The 21280-nt window shown below is 42.3% G+C and overlaps 2 protein-coding genes across 10 annotated transcripts in view; one reads left to right on the plus strand and one right to left on the minus strand.

Moving 5' to 3' along the window:
• The first annotated feature begins 712 nt into the window (after positions 1–712).
• The window catches only part of lrp8 (low density lipoprotein receptor-related protein 8, apolipoprotein e receptor), a 173653-nt gene continuing 153085 nt past the window's right edge, over positions 713–21280 (plus strand). For all 8 annotated transcript variants that reach the window (XR_011311161.1, XM_069704811.1, XM_069704815.1 and 5 more), the window contains exons 1-2: positions 713–792; positions 1694–1819. Coding sequence is in view for 7 of the 8 variants with exons in the window: in XM_069704811.1 (XP_069560912.1) it covers positions 726–792; positions 1694–1819 (193 nt within the window). In the remaining variant the exon portion in view is untranslated. The remainder of the gene's footprint in view (positions 793–1693; positions 1820–21280) is intronic.
• The window catches only part of dock7 (dedicator of cytokinesis 7), a 304975-nt gene continuing 290609 nt past the window's right edge, over positions 6915–21280 (minus strand). For both annotated transcript variants that reach the window (XR_011311159.1, XM_069704785.1), the window contains one exon: positions 6915–6928. The gene's annotated coding sequence lies outside the window, so the exon portion shown is untranslated. The remainder of the gene's footprint in view (positions 6929–21280) is intronic.

The raw sequence follows: 21280 nt of genomic DNA on the forward strand, positions 1-21280 counted from the left end.
AGGTAAATGTAATTTGTATGATCAATGCAATAACCAATGTGTAAGCTTTAAACACCAAGATCAACCAAAGACAAGAACATCGCACAAATAAACATCAACTAAAAATCGAAACAAATACAAAAAAAAGTGTAGAAATAGTACAAAACAAAAACAAGTTGTAGTTTTATGCAAAGTTACATAGCAGGACTGTTTCTTGGTTGTCAAAGTTGTCTAAAAGCCACAAAACGTCCCAGAACGTGAACTATTCTTTTTTTTTTTTTTTTTTTTTTATCAAACTTTTAATCCCTGACTTTCTGAATCTCCGTTAAAGCAATCACTTTAACGGATGTAAAAAAAAATAAATAAACAAAAAACGTGACTCAACGTGACTCAGCCGTTTCTGCAGGTGTGACTTCCCTTCGCTAACAACTAGACAGTGTTCATCTACCGACAACTTTAACCGCGGGGCGCCGTCGCGAGTTATCCCGCCCATCAAGCGTCACCGATTCAAATTGCAGCCGAGGCAAGAGGAGAGAGAGAGAGAGAGAGAGAGAGAAAGCGGCGAGGCACGGCTGATCACGCTCACACACTCCCGAGCAGAGGCACGGAGAGGAGCGCGGAGCGAGCGAGAGGCTGGAGATCCTTCAGTGGGGTTTGTTTTTTTTCTCCACTTGCGCGAACACAACCGTAGACCCCCCCCTCCTCCTCCTCCTCCTCCTCCTCCTCCCCCCCCGCCGGATCTAACGATGTGGACGGAAGTCGGAAAGCTCGTGCTGTTACATTTGTTACTCATGGAGCTCCACTGCGCTAAAGGTAAGACACTTGTCTCGCCGAGCGGCTGGATCTGCGTGGCAGCGGCGGACGCGGTATCACTCTTGGGGAGGGGAGGGAAGGGAAGGGATGGGAGGGTAGGGGGGTCGTTGCCAAATGAAAGGACTTCTCGGTGTTCGCCTTTTCAGAAGTGCAGCGCCAGATGCGCTTCTCAAAGACTTCTGTCATGACACGCGTGCTCACCGCACGGACCGCCACTTTTTTTTTTTTTTTTTGTCCGCCCGCACTCTTGAACGCTATCACAGGTGACGTGAGGTGACAATACCGGGAAGAAAAGGATCGCACACGCGGTAGATAGACACACAGAGAGAGAGAGAGAGAGAAAGGCTGTCTGTCGGTGATGCGATCACAACGTGTGGGCTGCGTTTCATGTTGTTGCAGCTGCAGCTAAATACATTCGCCCCCAAACACGGTTTTTTGTTGTTGTTTTTTTTGTGTTAAAGTGTCAGTCAGTCAGTCAGTCAGTCAGTGTCGCACTGTAGGTAGTAGCGTTTGGAGACATAAACAACAAGGCAAAGCCCATCAGGACCGACCAGGCAAACAAACAAACAAACAAAAAAAGTGTATGTCACATTTCAACAGTGTTGAATGTGAGTAAAACACATGAATTAACCGGTGATTAATTTAGAGCAACTGTAGCAATTTCCTCCTTTTTTTTTTTTTTTTTAAAACCATTGATACTCAGAAATAATTGTGTTTCTCAGACAGTCTATAACCTCCCAAACTTAGAGAAGTAATTTGACTTTATTTTTAAAGTGCATTTTCAGAGTGTATTTATTTATTTTTTTTACTCTGATATTCACCTTCTTTTAATGTCCACATTCCAATCTCTACACAGACTGAATAAGTCACTGACCGTTTGTTATTCCCTTTAAAAACCCAGGAACTCATACAGAGTCGGAGTGTGAAACCGGGCAGTTTCAGTGCAAGAACGGACGGTGCATCCCGACCCTGTGGAGGTGTGATGATGATGATGATTGCTCTGACAGCAGCGATGAGGAGAACTGTCGTAAGTACCCCACAGTGTGTTATACATCGGCTTGATGCCTTTCCGCTTGTATGTTACAAACGGGTGTCTCAATCAGAGACGAGGACTCCCCAAACACTAAGTTGACTCATGTTCAACAGCATTATGCACACAGCTATTTGATATGAGCGCTTGCTGATTATATCCACATTGTAAGTTTCGAATAAGTGGAAGTTGTACCAAGAATAAGCTCCTTATCATTTTTGCTTGGGGCCCCTCCGGAATCTCCTTTTCAGTTGTTAGTCTACAGAGGTGAGTGCAGAATGCTGATCCCGGATCAAAGTCACATGGCCACAGGAATTTCTCTAATTTCTTCCGAAACAAACCGCTGACATAAGCAGCGCTGTGGTCTTTTTGACGTTATTATTTTTTTATTACCCTGAGCGTCCTATGACTGTGTAGATATGGTCAGTCCTGTTATCAGTGAGGCAGTTCCCCCTGCCAGCCTGTCTCATCATTCTTCACATACACAGTTTTAATGGCTGCACAAATTGTGTCATATCTGAAATTGGGTGATACCATTGCTGTGTGTCATGACATCTAAATGCTGAGTAGTGCAGGCTGTTCTAATGGAAATTCTGTGTCTCTTAGATATGGCTGAGCACAAATTGGCTGCTTTTCTGGTCTCCGGGGTGCCTCCACTTCTCTGGGCAGGTTGCTTGTAATTGAAGTTTATAATACAGAATTGCATATATAATCTCATCAGATATTGTATTATGTGTTTCAGGAAAGTGTGAAAAAAGATCGGTAATGTCTGTTCCTTTCAGGAAATTGCACGGACAACCAGCCGAGTAATCATCGCTTATAAATTTGTCATGGTACTAATTGCCTGAATGGTTGTATTAGTGGCCAATTGATTCATCGCTTATCTTACCAAACACACGAGTATATCATCTCGCACGCCTTCCGTGGTGGTTGCCGCTGAATATCCTGGGAGTTCCCTCGCGTGAATGCCGTGACATTTCAAAGCGCGTCTCATTGACTGCAGAGAATGATTGGGATTATTGGACATTTAGTGGGCAATACATGATGGAAGTGGAATTAGATTTTAATGAGGTCCCCTTCACTCTAACAGGTGTGGTTTGCTGTATTGTTTGGTAGAAGCGATGCTATAAGAGGATGTGATAATAGCACTTAAGCCAGAAGGTGACAGCCTGCTCTTTTAAACAAGCCATTTCGTCTGTGGCAGAAATGTACTCGGCTTCTTTCTTCTCTCCTCCTTCCCTTTTCTACATATCTTGTAAGATTCAGATGTGGGTCTGCTTTCCTCCTGGGTTCTCTGTCACTCTCTCGATCTCTTCTCCTGCTCAGTCTGTGCTTTTATCCCCCCCCCTTCGCTGTGCCTTATACTCTCTCCCATCCTTTGCTCCCTCTCTCCCTTCCTACCCGCTTTGCACTCTCTATTCTTTGAGAGCTTCAACCCTCAGCCTGTGCTGAAAGTTGGGTGCTTCTTTCTAAAAAAGCTCCCTCACTTCCTCAGCATTGTAGCGCCCACTGAGCCTCCCCCCATTTTAAAATCTCTTGTGGGCACCTTGGCAGTGCGAATGCCAAAGAGGCTATGCCCACTCGTCTTACGCCCACAAAGAGCATCAGCTGACAGGTTGGTTGGAGATAAATCCAACAGCGTGACTCTGGTTGCTGGAGTGATGCTCAGTGGCTGGCAACAGGCCAACACCTTGGAACAGATGCCAGCACTGCCACTGTGCCCCCTCCCTTAAACCAAACATCACCAGCACAGCTCTGCGGAGAGGGGGGAGGAGGAGGAGAAAAGATGGGACAGATTGATTGAGAGGAACAGGATGATGTAGAACAGAGATGATGAGGGAAACAGGAGGAAGTAATTTTGGAGAACGGGTGGTGGTGGTGGTGGTGGGGTGGGGGGGGGGGGGGCAAAGCACAGAGAGGAGCTATCACGTAATTGTGAGAAGAATGAGGGTGAGGTTGGTCCAGCGAAGCCAACAAACAAGTTCGATGAAGGCATCGTCAGCTAAATGTGCTGGGGAAGATTTTTCCCAGCACGCTTCGGATGGCGGTACCACTTCCTTGGCTGTGACTCGGTCTTTGCTTCTGATTTTGAAAGTGAATTTTAATGACGCCTGTGATGGGAAAGAATGTCTTTAGATCTATAGATATCTATCTCTAGCGTCACATCTAACGTGATCAAAATACACGTAGTACATCTGTGTGTCATATTTATTTCATGAGTTCGCTCACATGTGATGTAGTTACAGATTGTAGAGGCTATTGGTAGATTGTGAGCTGATTGGTTGGTTAAATTGGGTCAAAATTGAATTTCATTGGTTGTTATTCTTATCTGTGTAGTTTCATAGTATGAGATGTTGACACTATATTCCCTGAGTAAGTTTAGGACATTTAAGCGTTCTAAAATGTCAGTATTTTGATGAGTTTGGTGTATTGTTCAGCCCCACACCTTAGGCTATGTTCAGACTGCATTCAAATCCGATTTTTTTTTTCTTAAATCTAATTTTTAGGATAGACTGACCGTACTGTTATTTGCAAGTTAACAGATCGGATTTGGTGTGTCCAGGCATCACCGATCTATCTGCATGGGTCGCTGTGGTAGCGTCGTAGGCGCGGCTACGCTGGTGACACGGCTTGCCAACACGGAAGCTGATGGCAGCAAGGAAGTGGCAGCAGAAAGTCTATTTCAGCTTCAGTCCGTGGAGTGTAGTTATCGTTGTCCAAAACTAACGTCACTGTGTGTGGCGTGTTGCGAGGGACAAGAGAAATCTGATTGGAATCGCATTTCAAACCACCTCTAAATGTGATTTGGATCTGGATTACATGCAATTCTTGTGTGGTTTTTTTTGGTGTTTTTTTTTGCTGTTAATACTCGTACATAGAATCTGGATAGGAAAAAAAAATTTGATTTCTGAACATGGCCTTAGTAACCTGCAGAATTTGGTTTCTAAACAGATTTGAAGTAGGAAATACAGATATAGAGCATCTTTAAACAAGGCGTTGCAGACACAAAATTGAGCGGCACTCAATTTTGTGTCTGCAGCGCCTTGTTTAAACACTTGTTGCGGAAACTTTGGACTTTTAAATATGTTAGAACATAGTAGAACTCAACAAATGCAAAAAAAAATCACTCATCACTTTACACACACACACACACACACACACACACACACACACACACACACACACACACACACACACACACACACACACACACACGCACATGCACATGCAGGTCTCTCACAGCAGGGATTACCCTTATAGTATCCACCCTCCAGCAGCTGTATTAGGATAAATCGTGCTAGATTGGGTTGTCTTTTGTGCCCGTCTCTCTGTTCCTCTTCCTCCTCCTGCTCCTCTCCTCTCCTTCATTCTCAACATGCCTCTTGGTAGATTCCACTCTTGTTGCCCTGGGAGACGGTAAAGTGGTGATGGTGGTTGGGTTTTTGTGCATGTGTGTGCTTTCTTTGTAATGAACACAACACTCCTGCACACGTGTGTGCGTGCGCGCACACGAGCAACTCTCCATTTCCACATGTGTCTGTATGACCTATATTTTGATTGTGGAATATACAGGGGGAAAAAAAGGCCTTATCATTTTTACAGCGGATTTAAGTGGATTTAAACATGGCCTAATCCAAAGTGCCACTGTAAAATCATCGCCTATCTGAAGCTCGTGTTAGCTTTCAATTGTTCTCCCTTCTCTGGCAAAGCTGTAGAGTCTTCTCCTCCAAATGGCCTTGGTCACACTGCACTGTAAAAACATGATCCGTCAGGTTTTATGAGCAAAAATGTTACTGAAGAAAATACTGACAACATTATTAATCGTTTATCCATCGTTGAAGGTATATTTAAAAAAACAAAAAAACAAAACATGTCTGATATTTGCTGGTCACATGAAGTTTTGAATCACCGGTTAGATCAAACTAGCACTATTTCAAAAAAATGTTGACACCATATATATATATATATATATATATAAGCGTTAGTTGCAGCCATACTGATGATTCACACGTTCAGTTCAAACGATTGGAACAAATTCCAAATCCTAAACCCTCATTGAACCCTGAAAACCTGGTGTCTTCAAAACACCTACAAGCAGGGGAATAGAAACAGAATACATGAGAAAGTTTCTGTTGAACTCTGTGTGTGTGTGTGTGTGTGTGTGTGTGTGTGTGTGTGTGTGTGTGTGTGTGTGTGTGTGTGTGTGTGTGTGTGTGTGTGTGTGTGTGTGTGTGTGTGTGTGTGTGTGTGTGTGTGTGTGTGTGTATTCTTATGTCACAGCAGGACAATGAGTCTTAGCAGGTCTGAGGAGGGAGCGTCTCCTCTGCAGTCTGAGACCAGCTTCCCATAGAGGAGACATCACAACACATTTCACGCTGCTGCTGCGGGTGTTTGTGAGATCAGCCTGTCACACACACACACACACACACACACACACACACACACACACACACACACACACACACACACACACACACACACACACACACACACACACACACACACACACACACACACACACACACACACACACACACACACACACACACACACTGTAATAAGAAACTGCAGAGAGGTGCTTCAGGCATAAAAGGCATTGTAGTGATTGGCTCACAAAAACACATTCTAGTCACCTGCTGACACACACACACACACACACACACACACACACACACACACACACACACACACACACACACACACACACACACACACACACACACACACACACACACACACACACACACACACACACTGTTTTGTCTCACAGCTGGGGTCAGTCTTTTAATGGGAATATGAGTTAAAGGGAACCAGTGGCTTAATAAATTACACACAAACACACACAAGCATAGATTATAACAAGAGTAATGCACTGCATCTAAAAGGACAAAGCACACAGATTTAAAATCTGGGTTAACACCAACACTGAAAACATTTATAGTGTAGTTTCAAAGCAGGTGTATTTTCAGTTTTGCTGTTTACTCTTAGGGCTACCCACAATCCATTGACAAACACACATGGGGTCTCTGACACCCCACTTCATCATTCGTTTCTGTATTGGATTAAGGGAATGGTGTGCGTGTGCATGTGTGTGCGTGTGCGTGCGAGGGGTGTACAGCTGTAGTGCTTCAGTCTCCAGAGAAAGACCCCCTGCTGTGCTCTGTGACTACTGAGGCACTGTGGGACTCTCATTTGTGTGTGTGTGTGTGGGGATTGGGGGTGGGAGGGGGGGGGGTAACGGCACTTCACAAACAGATGACTGCATACAGGACATGTATGTCACTGAAAAACAAGCAGTCTTTGGGAAAATGGTTAGTTGGCAAACATTTTTGTGAAAGAATAATTTGACTATTTATCACAACTTTTCATAAATTTGAACATCACTGCTTTTCTATTCTAGTTTTCTAATGTATGGAAGCTTTAGAATTGTTGAGAGTGCTGAGAGCATACCAGCATTGACCACCAAATATCGTAAATTTGTGCTGCAAAGTTCTACCAACGTCGCCATCGTTGGAACTACTTCCAATGTAATCACAGCTAAACACCCTAACTGGCCGCTGATTGGTCGACCCATTAGTGGCTGAGCAAACCTTAACGTGACCGGGGTTTCCAGACTATAATCACAGCGTAAACTGAATCTGTGAACGACAGCCAGCCGAGTCCTCTGTAGGAAATTCATACTTGAATACATTCAAACAACTTCAGTGCTTCGTGTTGATAAAACTTTTAGTAAAATGTAATATTAAATACACATCTGGCTCCCTATATTTCATTATGCTAGTCCCCTTGTCCGTCTGTTGACACAGTAAAGGGCACAGTAAGAACGCTCACTGGCCAATCCTCTAAACAACATTTATTCCTTATAGACTGAATATTAAACATAATCAAGTAGATAAGTTGTCACATGCAGCATTGCTACCTTGACAGATGACGAGCCCCAAAATGTGCCAGGGCATCACCTCTATCAGACACTATCATGCTCTACAAGCTAACAATACCTGGAGTGCTGAATAGGTGTTGGGTGCAGTGGTGCAAAACAGCAGCAGGGTAATTTTAGCTGAGGTCACTGCTGGTCCTTAGGCATTTGCTCTCTCTTGCTTTCCTCTTTGTCCATCTGTGGGTCGGTGTCTGCTGCTAATTTTTGGCCTCTTTCGACCCTCCACTTCCTCGTTATCTCCCTCTTTCCGCATTCTACCCCTCTCCCTCTCTCTCTGTCTTTCTTTCACAGTTTGAAATCATGACATTGTGTGGACAGGAAGGGCAGGAGTATGAATTACAGCCTACAAGGGAACTTACAAGACTGTGCTGTGGTTGTGTGTGTGTGTGTGTGTGTGTGTGTGTGTGTGTGTGTGTGTGTGTGTGTGTGTGTGTGTGTGTGTGTGTGTGTGTGTGTGTGTGTGTGTGTGTGTGTGTGTGAGGAAAAAGAGAGCGAAATTGAAACTGCGCTGTCCATCTCCATACGTCTAATCTAATTAGTGAGTGTCTCCGTGGATGAGGATCTGCGCTGTCAGAAGTGTGTGTCAGAGAAAGCTGAGATGGGAAGAGCTTGTGAGTTTGCCTCTCGAGTTTGAGTTGGGTGGATACACAAAAAAAGATAGTTGAATTTCTTGTTCTTTCTATTTATGTTGGTCCATCTCCCTATTGCTTCTCCCCAAATAAAGGCAGCAGATGAAGATTTTTTTTTTTTTTTTTATTTTTTTTTTCTGCTTTTGGATTTTCTTCTTGGATTTAACTTTCTATACCCAAGTAATGGATTAGTTTCTGGTGGAAATTAAAACATGTAAAAACAGAAGGACATAATGAAACTGGGGGAGCATGATAAGATTTCTAAAATATGAATATAGCTCATGGTTTTGGTTTTAAGACTCGCAACTTTACTGTTTTGGTTCAGCTCTCATTTTCACACTCGGCAGCACCGTTAACCACGACACTGCTCGCTGATTGGTCCGCCCTTCAGAGTGGCTGTGCAGACGTTAATACAAGCCGCGTTCCCCCCAAATGTATTCACAGCGAAGAAAACTGAAGCTGTGAACGATAGTCGGTGCCGCCAGGCTAGGCTGTTAAAGAACCAAATAATTCCCTCAAGAGGTGGTGGAGCCCCCAAAAAAAAAAAGATAAAAGGAGAGTGAACATTCATGTGTTAATATTTTAAATGTATAAAACCTATGTTCTAGGATAGTTGGGGACCCTCAGAAAGCCTGCTTATTTGCTTTTTAAATGACTTTTGACCAACCCTCGACACAAGCTGCCTGGAAAACCAATTTTTAAAGCTTTGGAAGTTTGAATGCGTGGTTCTTTATCAGTCGGTGGCTGTTTCTTAAAATAAAAGAGAACGCTGGAGAATATCGTCCGAACTACTGGAGAAGACTGAATTTCACGCCCGCACTCACTTCCACTTTTTAACAACCACAAAAGCAACAATATTGCAGTTGACAGACGTCAGAGCCTCAGATGCCCTCCTGGTGTTGCAGACAGTCAAGGTGTTTTTCTTCTTTTTTTTAATGTAGCTGTGTTCACAGCCTCTGATTTCACCTGAGGAACAATGAGAATGACCTTGAACATAACATAACTGCTTCGGGCCCTATGACGCATTTAAGTTAAGCAATTATTCTAGGTGAAACAAAAAAAACAAAACAGAACGACATCTGTGAACAGAAGAGGAAGACGTGAGTTAGCGGGAGGAAGACTTTGTTTACTAAAGAAAGGGAGAGAGTTGTCTGAAAAGTGACTTTATATCAGTGGTTTGTTAATTCTCGTCATTATCTCTCTTCCTCTCTGTATGCAGTACCCCACTCCCTTTTATCTATTCTGTCCGTTTTCCACAGATTACCTGGTTTTGTTTGTCTGCTCTGCTGCAAAGTCACTTATTGTTCAAAGTCAGACTCCGATAACACTACAATCCTATTTCCCCTCCATGTGGATGTGTGTATATTTAGCTGTGTGTTGGCTGGGTTGTGCCATTATTAGGCCTCCCTCCCCAACCCAGCCGTGTCTGACAGGGTATCATGGCATTAATCCCCAACTCAGATTAACCGAATATCTTCATGTGCTTCCATTTTATTATTTACATTTGCTGTAATCCTGTTTTTCACCTTGTGCTCCGTTGCCTCGTACATGCAGTCAGCGAGCGGCGTATGAAATGACAAATAAGAACGCTGATGAATAAAACATGGCTTCTAATACCAGTCTGCTGGGCTGACACCGAGATAGGGCCCTTGAGTGCAGCATGTCAAAAGTTTTCATGGGGAGTTTTTGCACGGAAGTAACTAAGTGGAGGAGAGTTCAGTCTGACTGATGAATTCTCTTACACTGACTTCTATCTTCCTGTCTTTCTCTCTTCTGTTTAATTTATTTCTTTACACTTTAATTTTCATCTTCATTTGGCTTCGATCTGTTGCCTACTATTTTCTAATGTCTACCATTCCTTCTTTCTTCTCTTCTTCCCTCTCTTCCTCCCTCTCCTCTCTCTGCCTAAAACTGGCGAACAAACTTTGTCTACGACCGCTAAACAAACTGCTGATTTGTTCCGTTTGATTTATCACATCCTTTCCCTTGTCTCTTGTCAAGTAAAACAGGACATTTTCCACACACCGTGGTGTTGAAACAGCGAATCAGTTTGGTTAAAGTCAGAGTTGTTGATGTTGCAATTTCGGTGCGTGCACCTGTGTTTGTGCGTGATGGTTAGAACTGTGTCTTTGTCTGTGAAACTAGATTTTCTGCCCCAAAACCTGCAGGCAGGAAGCAGATGGAAACAGGCTTTGAAGGTGTCAAAAAAAAGGAAAAGGTCTCTGGAAGTGGATAATAAATCAGATCTCGGCCTTATATCGCATCTGTGCCATTGGGGAGCAGAAAACGCCAACTGACACAGACGCTAAAAATACATCTAATGATAATATGAGACGATGAAATGAAGTGTGTTTATTAATCTAAATGTAAGAATTACAGCCAGTTTTCGAAAATAAAAAGCATAATGGTTATAAAAGAGGAATGATTTTCAATGTTTTGAGATCTTTGCAGAGTGAAATATCTGTTATTCTTAACAAAGCTGAAACGGATTTCCAGCCTGATTTGAGTTGATGTTCTTTTTCCATTACACGTTTGATGTAGATTTTATTCCGTATATTATTTTGATATAGCTCCCCAAATGTCATACCAAATCTACTAGACATAAGTACTGAACACATGTTTACTTAAGATCCAGTTGCAGAGCACTTGGTGGAGTTTTAAACTGGATTACAAATACTACAGTTGGCCCAACTCTGCATGTTAGGAAAGTTCTACATTTTGGGTTTGGCAAAAGAATTATCACCAACATTTTTAATCATCGATTAGTTGTTTGAATTATTCAAGATGAAAACAAATAAACTGCTTGAGATGCAGGCTTATTGTAGGTATTTTGTACTTTTTGCTTTTATCTGCAATAGTAAATATAATATCTTTAGATTTTAAACTTGCCTGACTAAACACGCAATTTGAAGACAAAGTCAAATAGTCAAATTAATTACTTAATTAAGCACTGAAATAATTGATAAATAGTTTTGACTGGCAAATGACAAATGATGGCTTGCTTTTGCCAGTAAACCAGAAATAGAGTACTAAATACACTATTCCACAGTTGACGATGCATTATAACTACTGATCAATAATCAAAACCACCTGAACTTCAGAGAGGAGGTAACCACCAAAAAAAAGGAACTTTAACGTTAAAAACTTGAGGAAAAAGTTCAGACTTAGAGCGGGTTGTCTCTCTCCCACTCTCTCTCTGGTTGTCATCCTCCCTCCATCTCGCTTTTGAATGAAGCTATTTATGTAGATTGCACACACACACACACACACACACACACACACACACACACACACACACACACACACACACACACACACACACACACACACACACACACACACACACAACGTATCTCCTTCCTACACATGCCTCGCCAGCTCCTAAGCCTGGGAACGGGTCTTTTTTTTTTTTTTTACCTTGAGGGGATTTTGCTTGTCATTTGTTGCAGGATGTTGGGGTGAGGTGGTGGAGGGTGGAGACTCTCTTTGATGATATAGCTGCTGCTCAGTAATACTGGTTATCAGGGGGAAAAAAAACACAAAATGTGTGTGGTGCAACACAAAATCTTACACGCACACACACACAGACAGACACCGTGTTTTGGGGGCTACACACTTTATTTGTGCAACACTTTTACCTGCAGCATGCTTCATTATCACGCTGCAATGCCACTGTGTCAACATGAAGGGGCTGAGGAGAGATTAAAAGGTGAGGAAAAAGTAAAGGGATCAACAGCAAGGACCACAATTTTCTCTGCTGATTGAGGAGAAACATTTATTTATTTAAACTCCTTTTCTGATCATCTGCTTAAAAACTTCTGATAAAACATTCCCTTCCCTTGGAGTTTCGATGTGGGGATTATTAGGAGTGTGTTTGAAGTAAAAAAAAAAAAAAAAAAAAAGCTGATGTTCTGTGGCATCAGGAGTCTCTTAGGATGTATTGACTTGCAAACTGCACTTGAGCTATTTGAGATGTTGGCTGCTTTTCAAAGAATTCAACTCACAGTTTAAAGTTGCTGTGTTATCAGTGGAGGAGCCAAATGCAGAGAGGGAGAGAGCAGACCCAAGTGGAAGAAATCCTTCTGTATTTGTCAAATTTGTTGTACAGTATTGATGCTTTGGATGAGATCCCCTATGCTTCCCGTCTTTCTTCTTTCCTGGAATGTGTTCACAGTGTGTTTAACCAGTGACAACTCTCTCCCACTCTCAGTGCCCCTCCACCTTTCTCTCCACCCCCACCCGCTATTATGCATCACTGGAAGCAGTGCCTGAATGTTTGGAAGCAGGGTGACACCTTCTCAATGGAGCCAGAGCACACACACACACACACACACACACACACACACAGTCTCACACACTAAAAAGATGCATTGACAACTGTTTTTGTGTCTGTGTGTGTGTGTGTGTGTGTGCAAGCATAATGAATAGTGTTGTGACCCTGCATGTAACATCTGCATTATCCTTTTGGATTCAATACCCATCCCACAAAGTCTACTACTCCTATCTGTTTTTTGTTTTTTTTCCACAGAGCTCCTCCTGTTTTCATTAGCTTTTAAATCGGTGACCTTATTTACATAAGCATCTGTTTACATATATTTTCCAGGAGCAAAAGTGAGTCCTGAAGCCTTTTTGTTGGTCCGCTCCTGTTGTTGACAATGTTTGTTTGTTTGTTTGTGTGTGTGTGGGGGGGGGGAGGGGGGGGGGGTCTCGGAGGCTTAGTAAGATTTAAAACGGGCAGTAAGATGATCCTTCTGAACGAATTACACTGGGTTGTTGGAGGAAAAACAGAGGCCACTGTTGTATCTCAAATTGTTGTCCCCAATTGTTTTCCTGATAGTGAGTTGCACCCTACTGTGACCCCGACGTGATAAGTTCCTGCATAAGCAATGTGTTCTACAATGCTTACAGTCAGTATGTATTTTGTGCTTCTGTGCTAGGATATGTTTACAACAATACAACATATATATATATATATATATATATATATATATCACATCATATTACTTACATATAGGTCGTACCATCACTACCAATCTTAAGGTGTAGACAAAAGGCTGTGCATGTAAATGAGAGTGATACTGCTGGGCCAAACCAAAAGGTCACAGTAGGAGGTCTGCAACCTGTGGGGTCACATACTGTTGTTCTTTGAGGCATTATCAGATGGCTGTCTGGAGGACTCCAAGGGGTGAAGGAAGACAACCCCCACCTCCACCAACCAACAAAGAATACATTAATATACATTACTTTTGGTGGAAGACAACCAATGAGCATACAACATATGAGCCCTCATATGCACTAAGCAGATCTATATTCCACACTACTTATGTGCACACATGCAAATAGCCTCACCGGCACAAAGCAGGTCTGCATGTCCTGTTATGCAAAAACCTACTCTGCTCTCTGTGTCTTATCCCCTCTATTTATTTGTCTTTCTCACACACATGCACACTCACACTCACACACTCCTACTTCAGCTTCTTGGCTGCCATGGCAAGACTGAATACTGTGACCTTTTCTTTGACATACTCAGTACAGAATAACTGGCTTTGTATGAAAGTGATTTTCCTTTTGTTTGGTTTCAGAGTTTTTTGGTGCTGCTTGATGTCGGCGGCCACGTGGTCCGGGTTTGCTAATGCTGTGCTCTTGCTAGTAATATTGATTCATACCATACCTGCGCGTTTGATGTCTTTTGATGTTTGAATGTTCGTTTGATGTGTTGCATCACTTCAGAAAAGTTTTTTGTTTGTTTGTGGAGTTTAAGTGCGGTCACTGTCTGAGGAGAGACTCTCTTTATCCACATGCTTCTTCTCTACTGGGCTCCATTATTGTCTGTCAGTGGCATCCCAGTCTTCATCTCATGGCTGTCTGCCTATAGGGGAGACACTGCTTTATCCCTCCCAGTAACTTAAAGGCCCTATAAGCTAAATATATACTTGATAAAAAAAAAAAAAAAAATACACAGAGTAGAACAGCAGCACCAGGCACTCGGCGCTTAATTTGTAAATAAACGCAATTGTCGCTCGGACAACGTTAAAAGTAACGTACGATTTATAAATGGAAATTTGAGTTGTGGTGAGTGATTAAACGTGACAAGCTGTGTTTGGTCAGTATGGTGAAACACTAACCGTCTCGCCATAAAAGCAACCACAGCGGCCAAATGAGTCTGTTCAGCTGGAAATGCTGGTGAAGGGGTAACTCCCTTGCTGCCGTGGCCCATCTGCAAGTTTTCATGCCTTGTTGCCTGTGAATTTCCACTCTGCAGTGCCTGCTGTGCTCAGGTGCAACCACCACTAAATCCCACAAACGCATTTGAAAAAGCCAACATTTAATCCCCACAAGTAAACATCCAAAAGAAATCACTCAAGCTAAATTGCAAGTACCTTCAGACGTGACAGAGCAGGGAGCGGATCTGCGATGCGTGTTGATACGGCCTCTGAGGTGACCTCAGAAAGTTTCGCGACTCGGAGAAAACGCCGCTTTGATACGTTTGTTTCAGGAGACTTGTTGACCTTTGCCTCAGTTACCGAGTTATGGTTTTTAAATTTCTCTTGTTTGAATATTTGCCTTCCCCCGCCACGGCGTAAACCGTTCCGTTGAATACATCTTCCGTCTCTTCAAATTCTCAACAAAGGAAACTTCAAATTGAATTCAGACAGACGGGGAACATCTTCGGTCGTCTCTTTCCCTTTAAACCCCAAGTTTTCAAAATGAGTGTGAGTAAACTGGAACACGTAAACCCAACTTCTGGACATATTTTATTGAACAATGCCACATGTGCGAAGCAGACCCTCCGCAACACGCACACGTTCCACTCTGCTCGGAGGAGACCCAGTGACCCAGTTGTGACAGAAGGCGGTAGTTAAGTATAATTGGCACATGGTGTTGCTCCTGTGATGTTTTTTTTTTTTGTGTGTGCCTTTATTGGCTTCATTCCACCTCTTTTGGCAAAGACAAGGCAGCTTTGGTCCAATTTTGGATGTGTGGTGGTGCTTTCATAAATGATCAGACAGCTTAATTAAACCCTGACACCATCCAGATGAACTTCCTTTATGATTTATACCTACGCTTTCCATTTTGAAGGGGAACTTCATGCTACTCGGCAGTGCTGGCTGTTGATTAGTCAACCGTTGTGGAAATATACTTCAACTACAAAACTACATTGTCTTCAAATCTTACTTACCTTGTCATCAAAAGGACTTCAGACTCTAAACATATTTTTTTTGGTTGTGGACTTCCCAACAAAAGGCGATGGAGATTTCTTTACGTAAAAGTACTGATTGTGTAAAAAAAAAAAAAAAAAAAGACATGAGTTGACAGGGAGTCACAGTCAAAGCAGGCAGCATGTTATTTTCTAATATGCACACAAATCTGACCTTTTCCTCTCACATTTCTTTCTTTTTCAGAGTTCAAAGGCTTTTTCACTTCAGAGGCTACTTAGACAGGAGCTGTTTGTAATTTGATGGCACTGAGCAGCAAAGAAGGAACATGAAGGCAACATAAGAGGTGTCACAAAACGGCTTTGGATATTTGCCTCATTCAAAAGGGGGGATACTGCATAAAGTAGTATTAATAAACAGCATTAGCATGCATTCTGCCACAGTAAGTCCAAAATAATTAATGTCCATTTCAAACCTCCTTCCAAAGTAATTTTTCAAGCACTTTTCTTGTCTTTTCACTTTACTCTGCAGGAGTTCAAATCTCACTGTAAATGCTGAATAATCAGTCATTTATTGCAATTTTACTTTTAGTTCTGCCAGCGAGAGACAGTTTCAGGTTACCTTCTCTAATTAAGACCCCTCACAGCTTCCCTGATTAATTCTCTTCAGGAAGTCAGGAATATTGAAATCCCACAATGTCATCCTGACAAAAGCCCCCAGACCTCATTTGTTAATAATTCAATTTATTAGATGCCAGAAAATGATTTTACCCTTCAGCATTGTTTTTGCAATGTAAAGAAACATAGAGCGGCTGCTTGTGCCGTGCGTGTGCGTGTGTGTGTGCGTGTGTGTGTTCACTTCAAAGAGCTTCAGAATGTTTTCATCTGAGTGCACTGCAGACGCATTGATCCATTTCTAATCAAGCGAATCACACCTTGCACCTGTTAAAGAATCCAGAGGGAAGACAACATTTTTTTTTTCCACGCTTCAAACTTGAAAGGCTGAGCTGAGTAAAAATAAAGTCATATGAGAGAAGTATAACAAAGGTTGAAAAAGAGGAAACACTGGGAAAAACAAGTGTACGTACTTAAGGTATTCGTGAAGTGAAAAAATTAGTGGGGAAGGAGGAGATGCCTATAAAAAATATCGGCTTCAAGATGAGAAGATGGATGTTTAGGTTGTTGTTTTTTGTACCCTGGAAACCAAAATGCAATCACTACTAGTGCATCTCTTCATGCCTCAGTTTGCTTTACTGTTCTATTTTTGTGGAGGAGTTCTGTATATGGCTGCTGCAAGTAAATATTGTTTTTGGTTATCAGTTCCTCTGTAAATTGTTTGTAGGACTAATTGGTTAGTTTTTTTAAATGCTAGAAAAAAAAGTTGAAAATTTACTGTAGGTTAGCCCATGCTAATGTCTTAAAAAGGGTTGTTTTATACAACAAACACTTGAAAACATAAGGATTGTATACAATGTTGTGAAATGGATATGAACCGGACTTCGGAGCCTTTTTTTTCTTAAATTTTCAGTTGATTATTACGTTACCAGCTCTAGTTCTGCATCTGTCTTGGCATAAAAAGAAAAGTGCGCACTTTTTATTGTTCATCTGTATTTTTTTTTTTTTATAGGCGAGGTGTTTTCATCGTTTAGAAGATCTAAAACTGCAACTGGCAGTACCCTGTCGTGTTAATTGGAGGAGGCTGTTGTTGGCCGATGGCAGTCATATAAAAAGCTATCTCGGGGTCAGTTAGCAAAATCTCAAAATGCCACTTATGCCAACAGCCACTTTTATATGCAATATGTCTGTTTCACGGACTGCTGCAGCCACTATGTAAAACTATGTGTAGTAGGTGTAAATAATGCAAAAATGGGTGAGATCTATAAGTTGCTAATGCAAAAAGCAATAGCGACAACCCCCATGGTGTGTGTGTGTGTGTGTGTGTGTGTGTGTGTGTGTGTGTGTGTGTGTGTGTGTGTGTGTGTGTGTGTGTGTGTGTGTGCATGCATGCATGCAAGTTTAACTCTGTGCTGTTGACCTTAATTCACCACATTAGCACCAAGTCTCCAGAAGGGCTATGGAGATGTGTTCAAAGTTAGAAACCCCTGGCTAATTGATTTCAAAGAATGGCACATTTATACTTCACTTAGTAAATTACACCAACATGCAAATGTCTGTCTGTCTGTCTGTCTGTCTATCTCTGTGTGTGGTGGTGGTGGTGGTGGTGGTGGGGGGGTGGGGGGGGGGGTTCACTGACAATCTGTAAAGTCAGTTTTTTAATGAGATCAATGCTTTCCTTCCTGCATCCCCAGATGGTCATAGTACTAGAAGGTGTGTGTGTATTTTGGTGTGTGTTTTAGTGAAAAGGGGAAAGGGCTGCAGGGACCTTGGGCAGATAAATCTTTAATCATGTGCTTGCTCTCATGTTTCATTTAATTGCCCCCCAAATCTAGAAACGGATGACGGCATTGTGCTTTAGAAACGTGTAGTGTGTGTGTGTGTGTGTGTGTGTGTGTGTGTGTGTGTGTGTGTGTGTGTGTGTGTGTGTGTGTGTGTGTGTGTGTGTGTGTGTGTGTGTGTGTGTGTGTGTGGATATGTGTGTGTTTTTATGTGTTGTCCATAAATAGTGATAGTGATGTGATTATATTTGTTTTTTATAGTACAAAGATTCCGCACATGTGGGCCACTTAAATGTGTGTTCTTGTACATATCATAGCAACACTTACATCCCATTCTACCATGCCCTATATCTTTCATTTTGTGAGTCATGATTATGGTTGATTTGTGATGTAAATTTACGCTGTATATTTATTGTATACATTCTGTGTCTGGCAGAAATCTCTCTCCTTTGTCACATGTTGTCAACATGATCTACTGTCCTGTGTGTGTGTGTGTGTGTGTGCGCTGCAGTTTGTTGCATATTCCTGTTCGGTAAGTGTGTCAGTATTTCAGGGAAAACACCTGTTTTCGTGACCTGCTCTATTTTCTATCCCTTTGTTTGTCTGTTACATTATTTAACCTTATACATAAGCGTACACTGTATACATTACATTTGACATCTTTATAATCTTTCCCAATTCAAAAATGATGCTTGTGTGTGTGTGTGTGTGTGTGTGTGTGTGTGTGTGTGTGTGTGTGTGTGTGTGTGTGTGTGTGTGTGTGTGTGTGTGTGTGTGTGTGTGTGTGTGTGTGTGTGTTGTGAGGCTAAATAACCGGCTGTAGTTGTTTTTCTTTACATCCGAGACCAGCGATACGCAGCACTTCCTCGCGAGATTGTTGTTTTTCTCCTTTTGTATTCCCATTTTCTTCATTTTAAATCCTTCGCTCATCCCTCTCTCCCTCCGGTGCATGCTTTTTAATCAACAGCAAGAACTGTGCAGAGGAGGTAAAGCTGTTCATGTGTGGAAGCGCGGTGATTGAACTCTTTCTTTTTAGGTAAGCAGAGGGAGTGAGAGACAGAGATGTTTAAATGTGTTTGTGTAGGTTTGACTAAATAAGTACCCCTTGGTGTACGCGTGTCTCCGCTTGTGTGTTTCCTGTTGTTTTCAGCAGCTCCAGCACTACCTAAAATCAATCTAACATTTGTGCAGTGACAGAAATAGATCCAGTGATTGATTAAACTGATAAAAAGGTTGTTTGCCTCGCTCAATAATGACGTGTACTGTAGGTGTGTGAGAGAGCGTCTCTGTGCGTCTGTCTGCTTCTCCCTGTCCAGCTCGTTCAGTGCTGCGTTGCCCTAAAAACAATTTGTAATATTTTATATATATGAATTCCAACCTAGTTAAGTTTTAATTTTGTGGCACAGATGTTCACGCTCACCACAAGAGAGTCTATAGGGGGAGTTGTACAGGAAGTGGGAGGCTTGCATTTTAAATGGCTCTTGTATTTGACTATTTCAAACAAAATGTATTAAATGGCAGCTGCTTTTGGCAACTTCATCAGTACTGTCTTTGTTTGTAGTGAGCCGGTTTCTTTTTACCACTTTGCATAATTTCAATATATCTTCTTTATGACAGAAAGGGGAAGTTGTTTCTACTGGTACACACGAACATGTTTTTCATGAAGTGAAATTAATAACAAGGACATTCTGTATGTTTAACAGGTTATTTCATAACTGCAGGTTACAAATACCATTATTGAATATCATGTAAGTTCCTGTCTTCAATTAAAATGCACCCACAATGCATCAGGTTATCAACCCATATAAAAGAGAGCCATTGTCCCTGATGCTATAGCAGTGTTATGTTCTATTTTCTAAAAGAAGTCCACTATTGAAAATGCAGGAAAGTTATGTGCATAAAGCTGTGTGTGTGTGTGTGTGTGTGTGTGTGTGTGTGTGTGTGTGTGTGTGTGTGTGTGTGTGTGTGTTTTCATTCTGCACTGCTGCATCCTCCATATATTTGTGTTTCTGTGTGGGTCTGTGGTATACGAGTGTGTATGTGACTGCTTCCTACTGTTAGTGTCACCATGATGAAGAGACTATAGATTGGTGTGACGGTTAATGAGTCTCTCTGTGTGTGTGTGCCTGCATGTGCTTCCGAGGTGTCCCAATGATGAAGAGTTTCCTGCCTTCTCTCTCTGTGTGTGTGTGAGAGAGAGAGAAAGAGTATAAGAGACAGCACATTAGAGTGAGTGTGTGTGTGTGTGTGTGTGTGTGTGTGTGTGTGTGTGTGTGTGTGTGTGTGTGTGTGTGTGTGTGTGTGTGTGTGTGTGTGTGTGTGTGTGTGTGTGTGTGTGTGTGTGTGTCCCAGAGATGGTCATTAGCTTTGAGGGACTGTAGAGCCGGTGACCCCACGGTCAGAAATGGAAGAGCCTGGCCATTCCCTGTTCGCCCTGCACCCCCCACACTTCTGTACTAATTGATTAATGCAACCATTGATGAGGGACTGACACACACACACACACACACACACACACACACACACACACACACACACACACACACACACACACACACACACACACACACACACACGCGCACGCACTCGTACAGACAGAAAAACAAACACACACATACACATCATCCTGCTCATCTCCGCGCTCATTCAGGAAGCGTATTTTTCGGACAATAAGGTGTGTGCAGTGTATTTGTGTGTTTGATAGATGCGAACACTCGCCTGAGTCTTAAAGATGACAAAACCCAAATTTAACAGTGAAAAAAACGCCGTGTACATAATTACACTCATAGATACATGCAATTTGCTGCACAGTATGCCTCCAAGAAGCTTCTTTTTTTTGTGTGTGCATCCGTGCTGAAATATTTATATTGACTTCACAGTGTGATCAGTAATCAACTTCCTCTGTGAGTGATGGTTGTGTTTCGATGATTGTGAGAACACCGGGTCTTTGCCGTGACAGCTAAATGAACCGAAGTCTCTCTGCACGTAATAACCAGCGTGCGTACATGCAGGTAACACCGGGAGTTATCCAAAACATTCCAGTGGAGAGCGTACGCTTCGGCGAAAGTCGAGCGCCGCATGGGTGGAGGGTGGAGGGCGGGGGCGATCGAAGAACATAATCAGTTTTCTCCAAATCAGCCCAACTAACCGAGGAAGCATAGAAATGAGAAAATGATTAGATTTTCTTTTTGGCTGCACGGCTACCGAAGATCTCTCCATCTCACTGCTTCCCTCTCATGCCCATGGCCACTGTGGATTTCTTCACCAGTTTGTTTACCTCTTACTTGGCTTTCTTGGATTCTAATTCTCGTTGTTACACCATCACTTTTTTGTTCATCC

The sequence above is a fragment of the Brachyistius frenatus genome, unplaced genomic scaffold (genome assembly GCF_029030835.1).
Source record: "Brachyistius frenatus isolate BFR_SWC_R1_liver_20210118 unplaced genomic scaffold, ASM2903083v1 Contig_52, whole genome shotgun sequence".
In the NCBI taxonomy this organism is placed as follows: domain Eukaryota; kingdom Metazoa; phylum Chordata; class Actinopteri; family Embiotocidae; genus Brachyistius; species Brachyistius frenatus.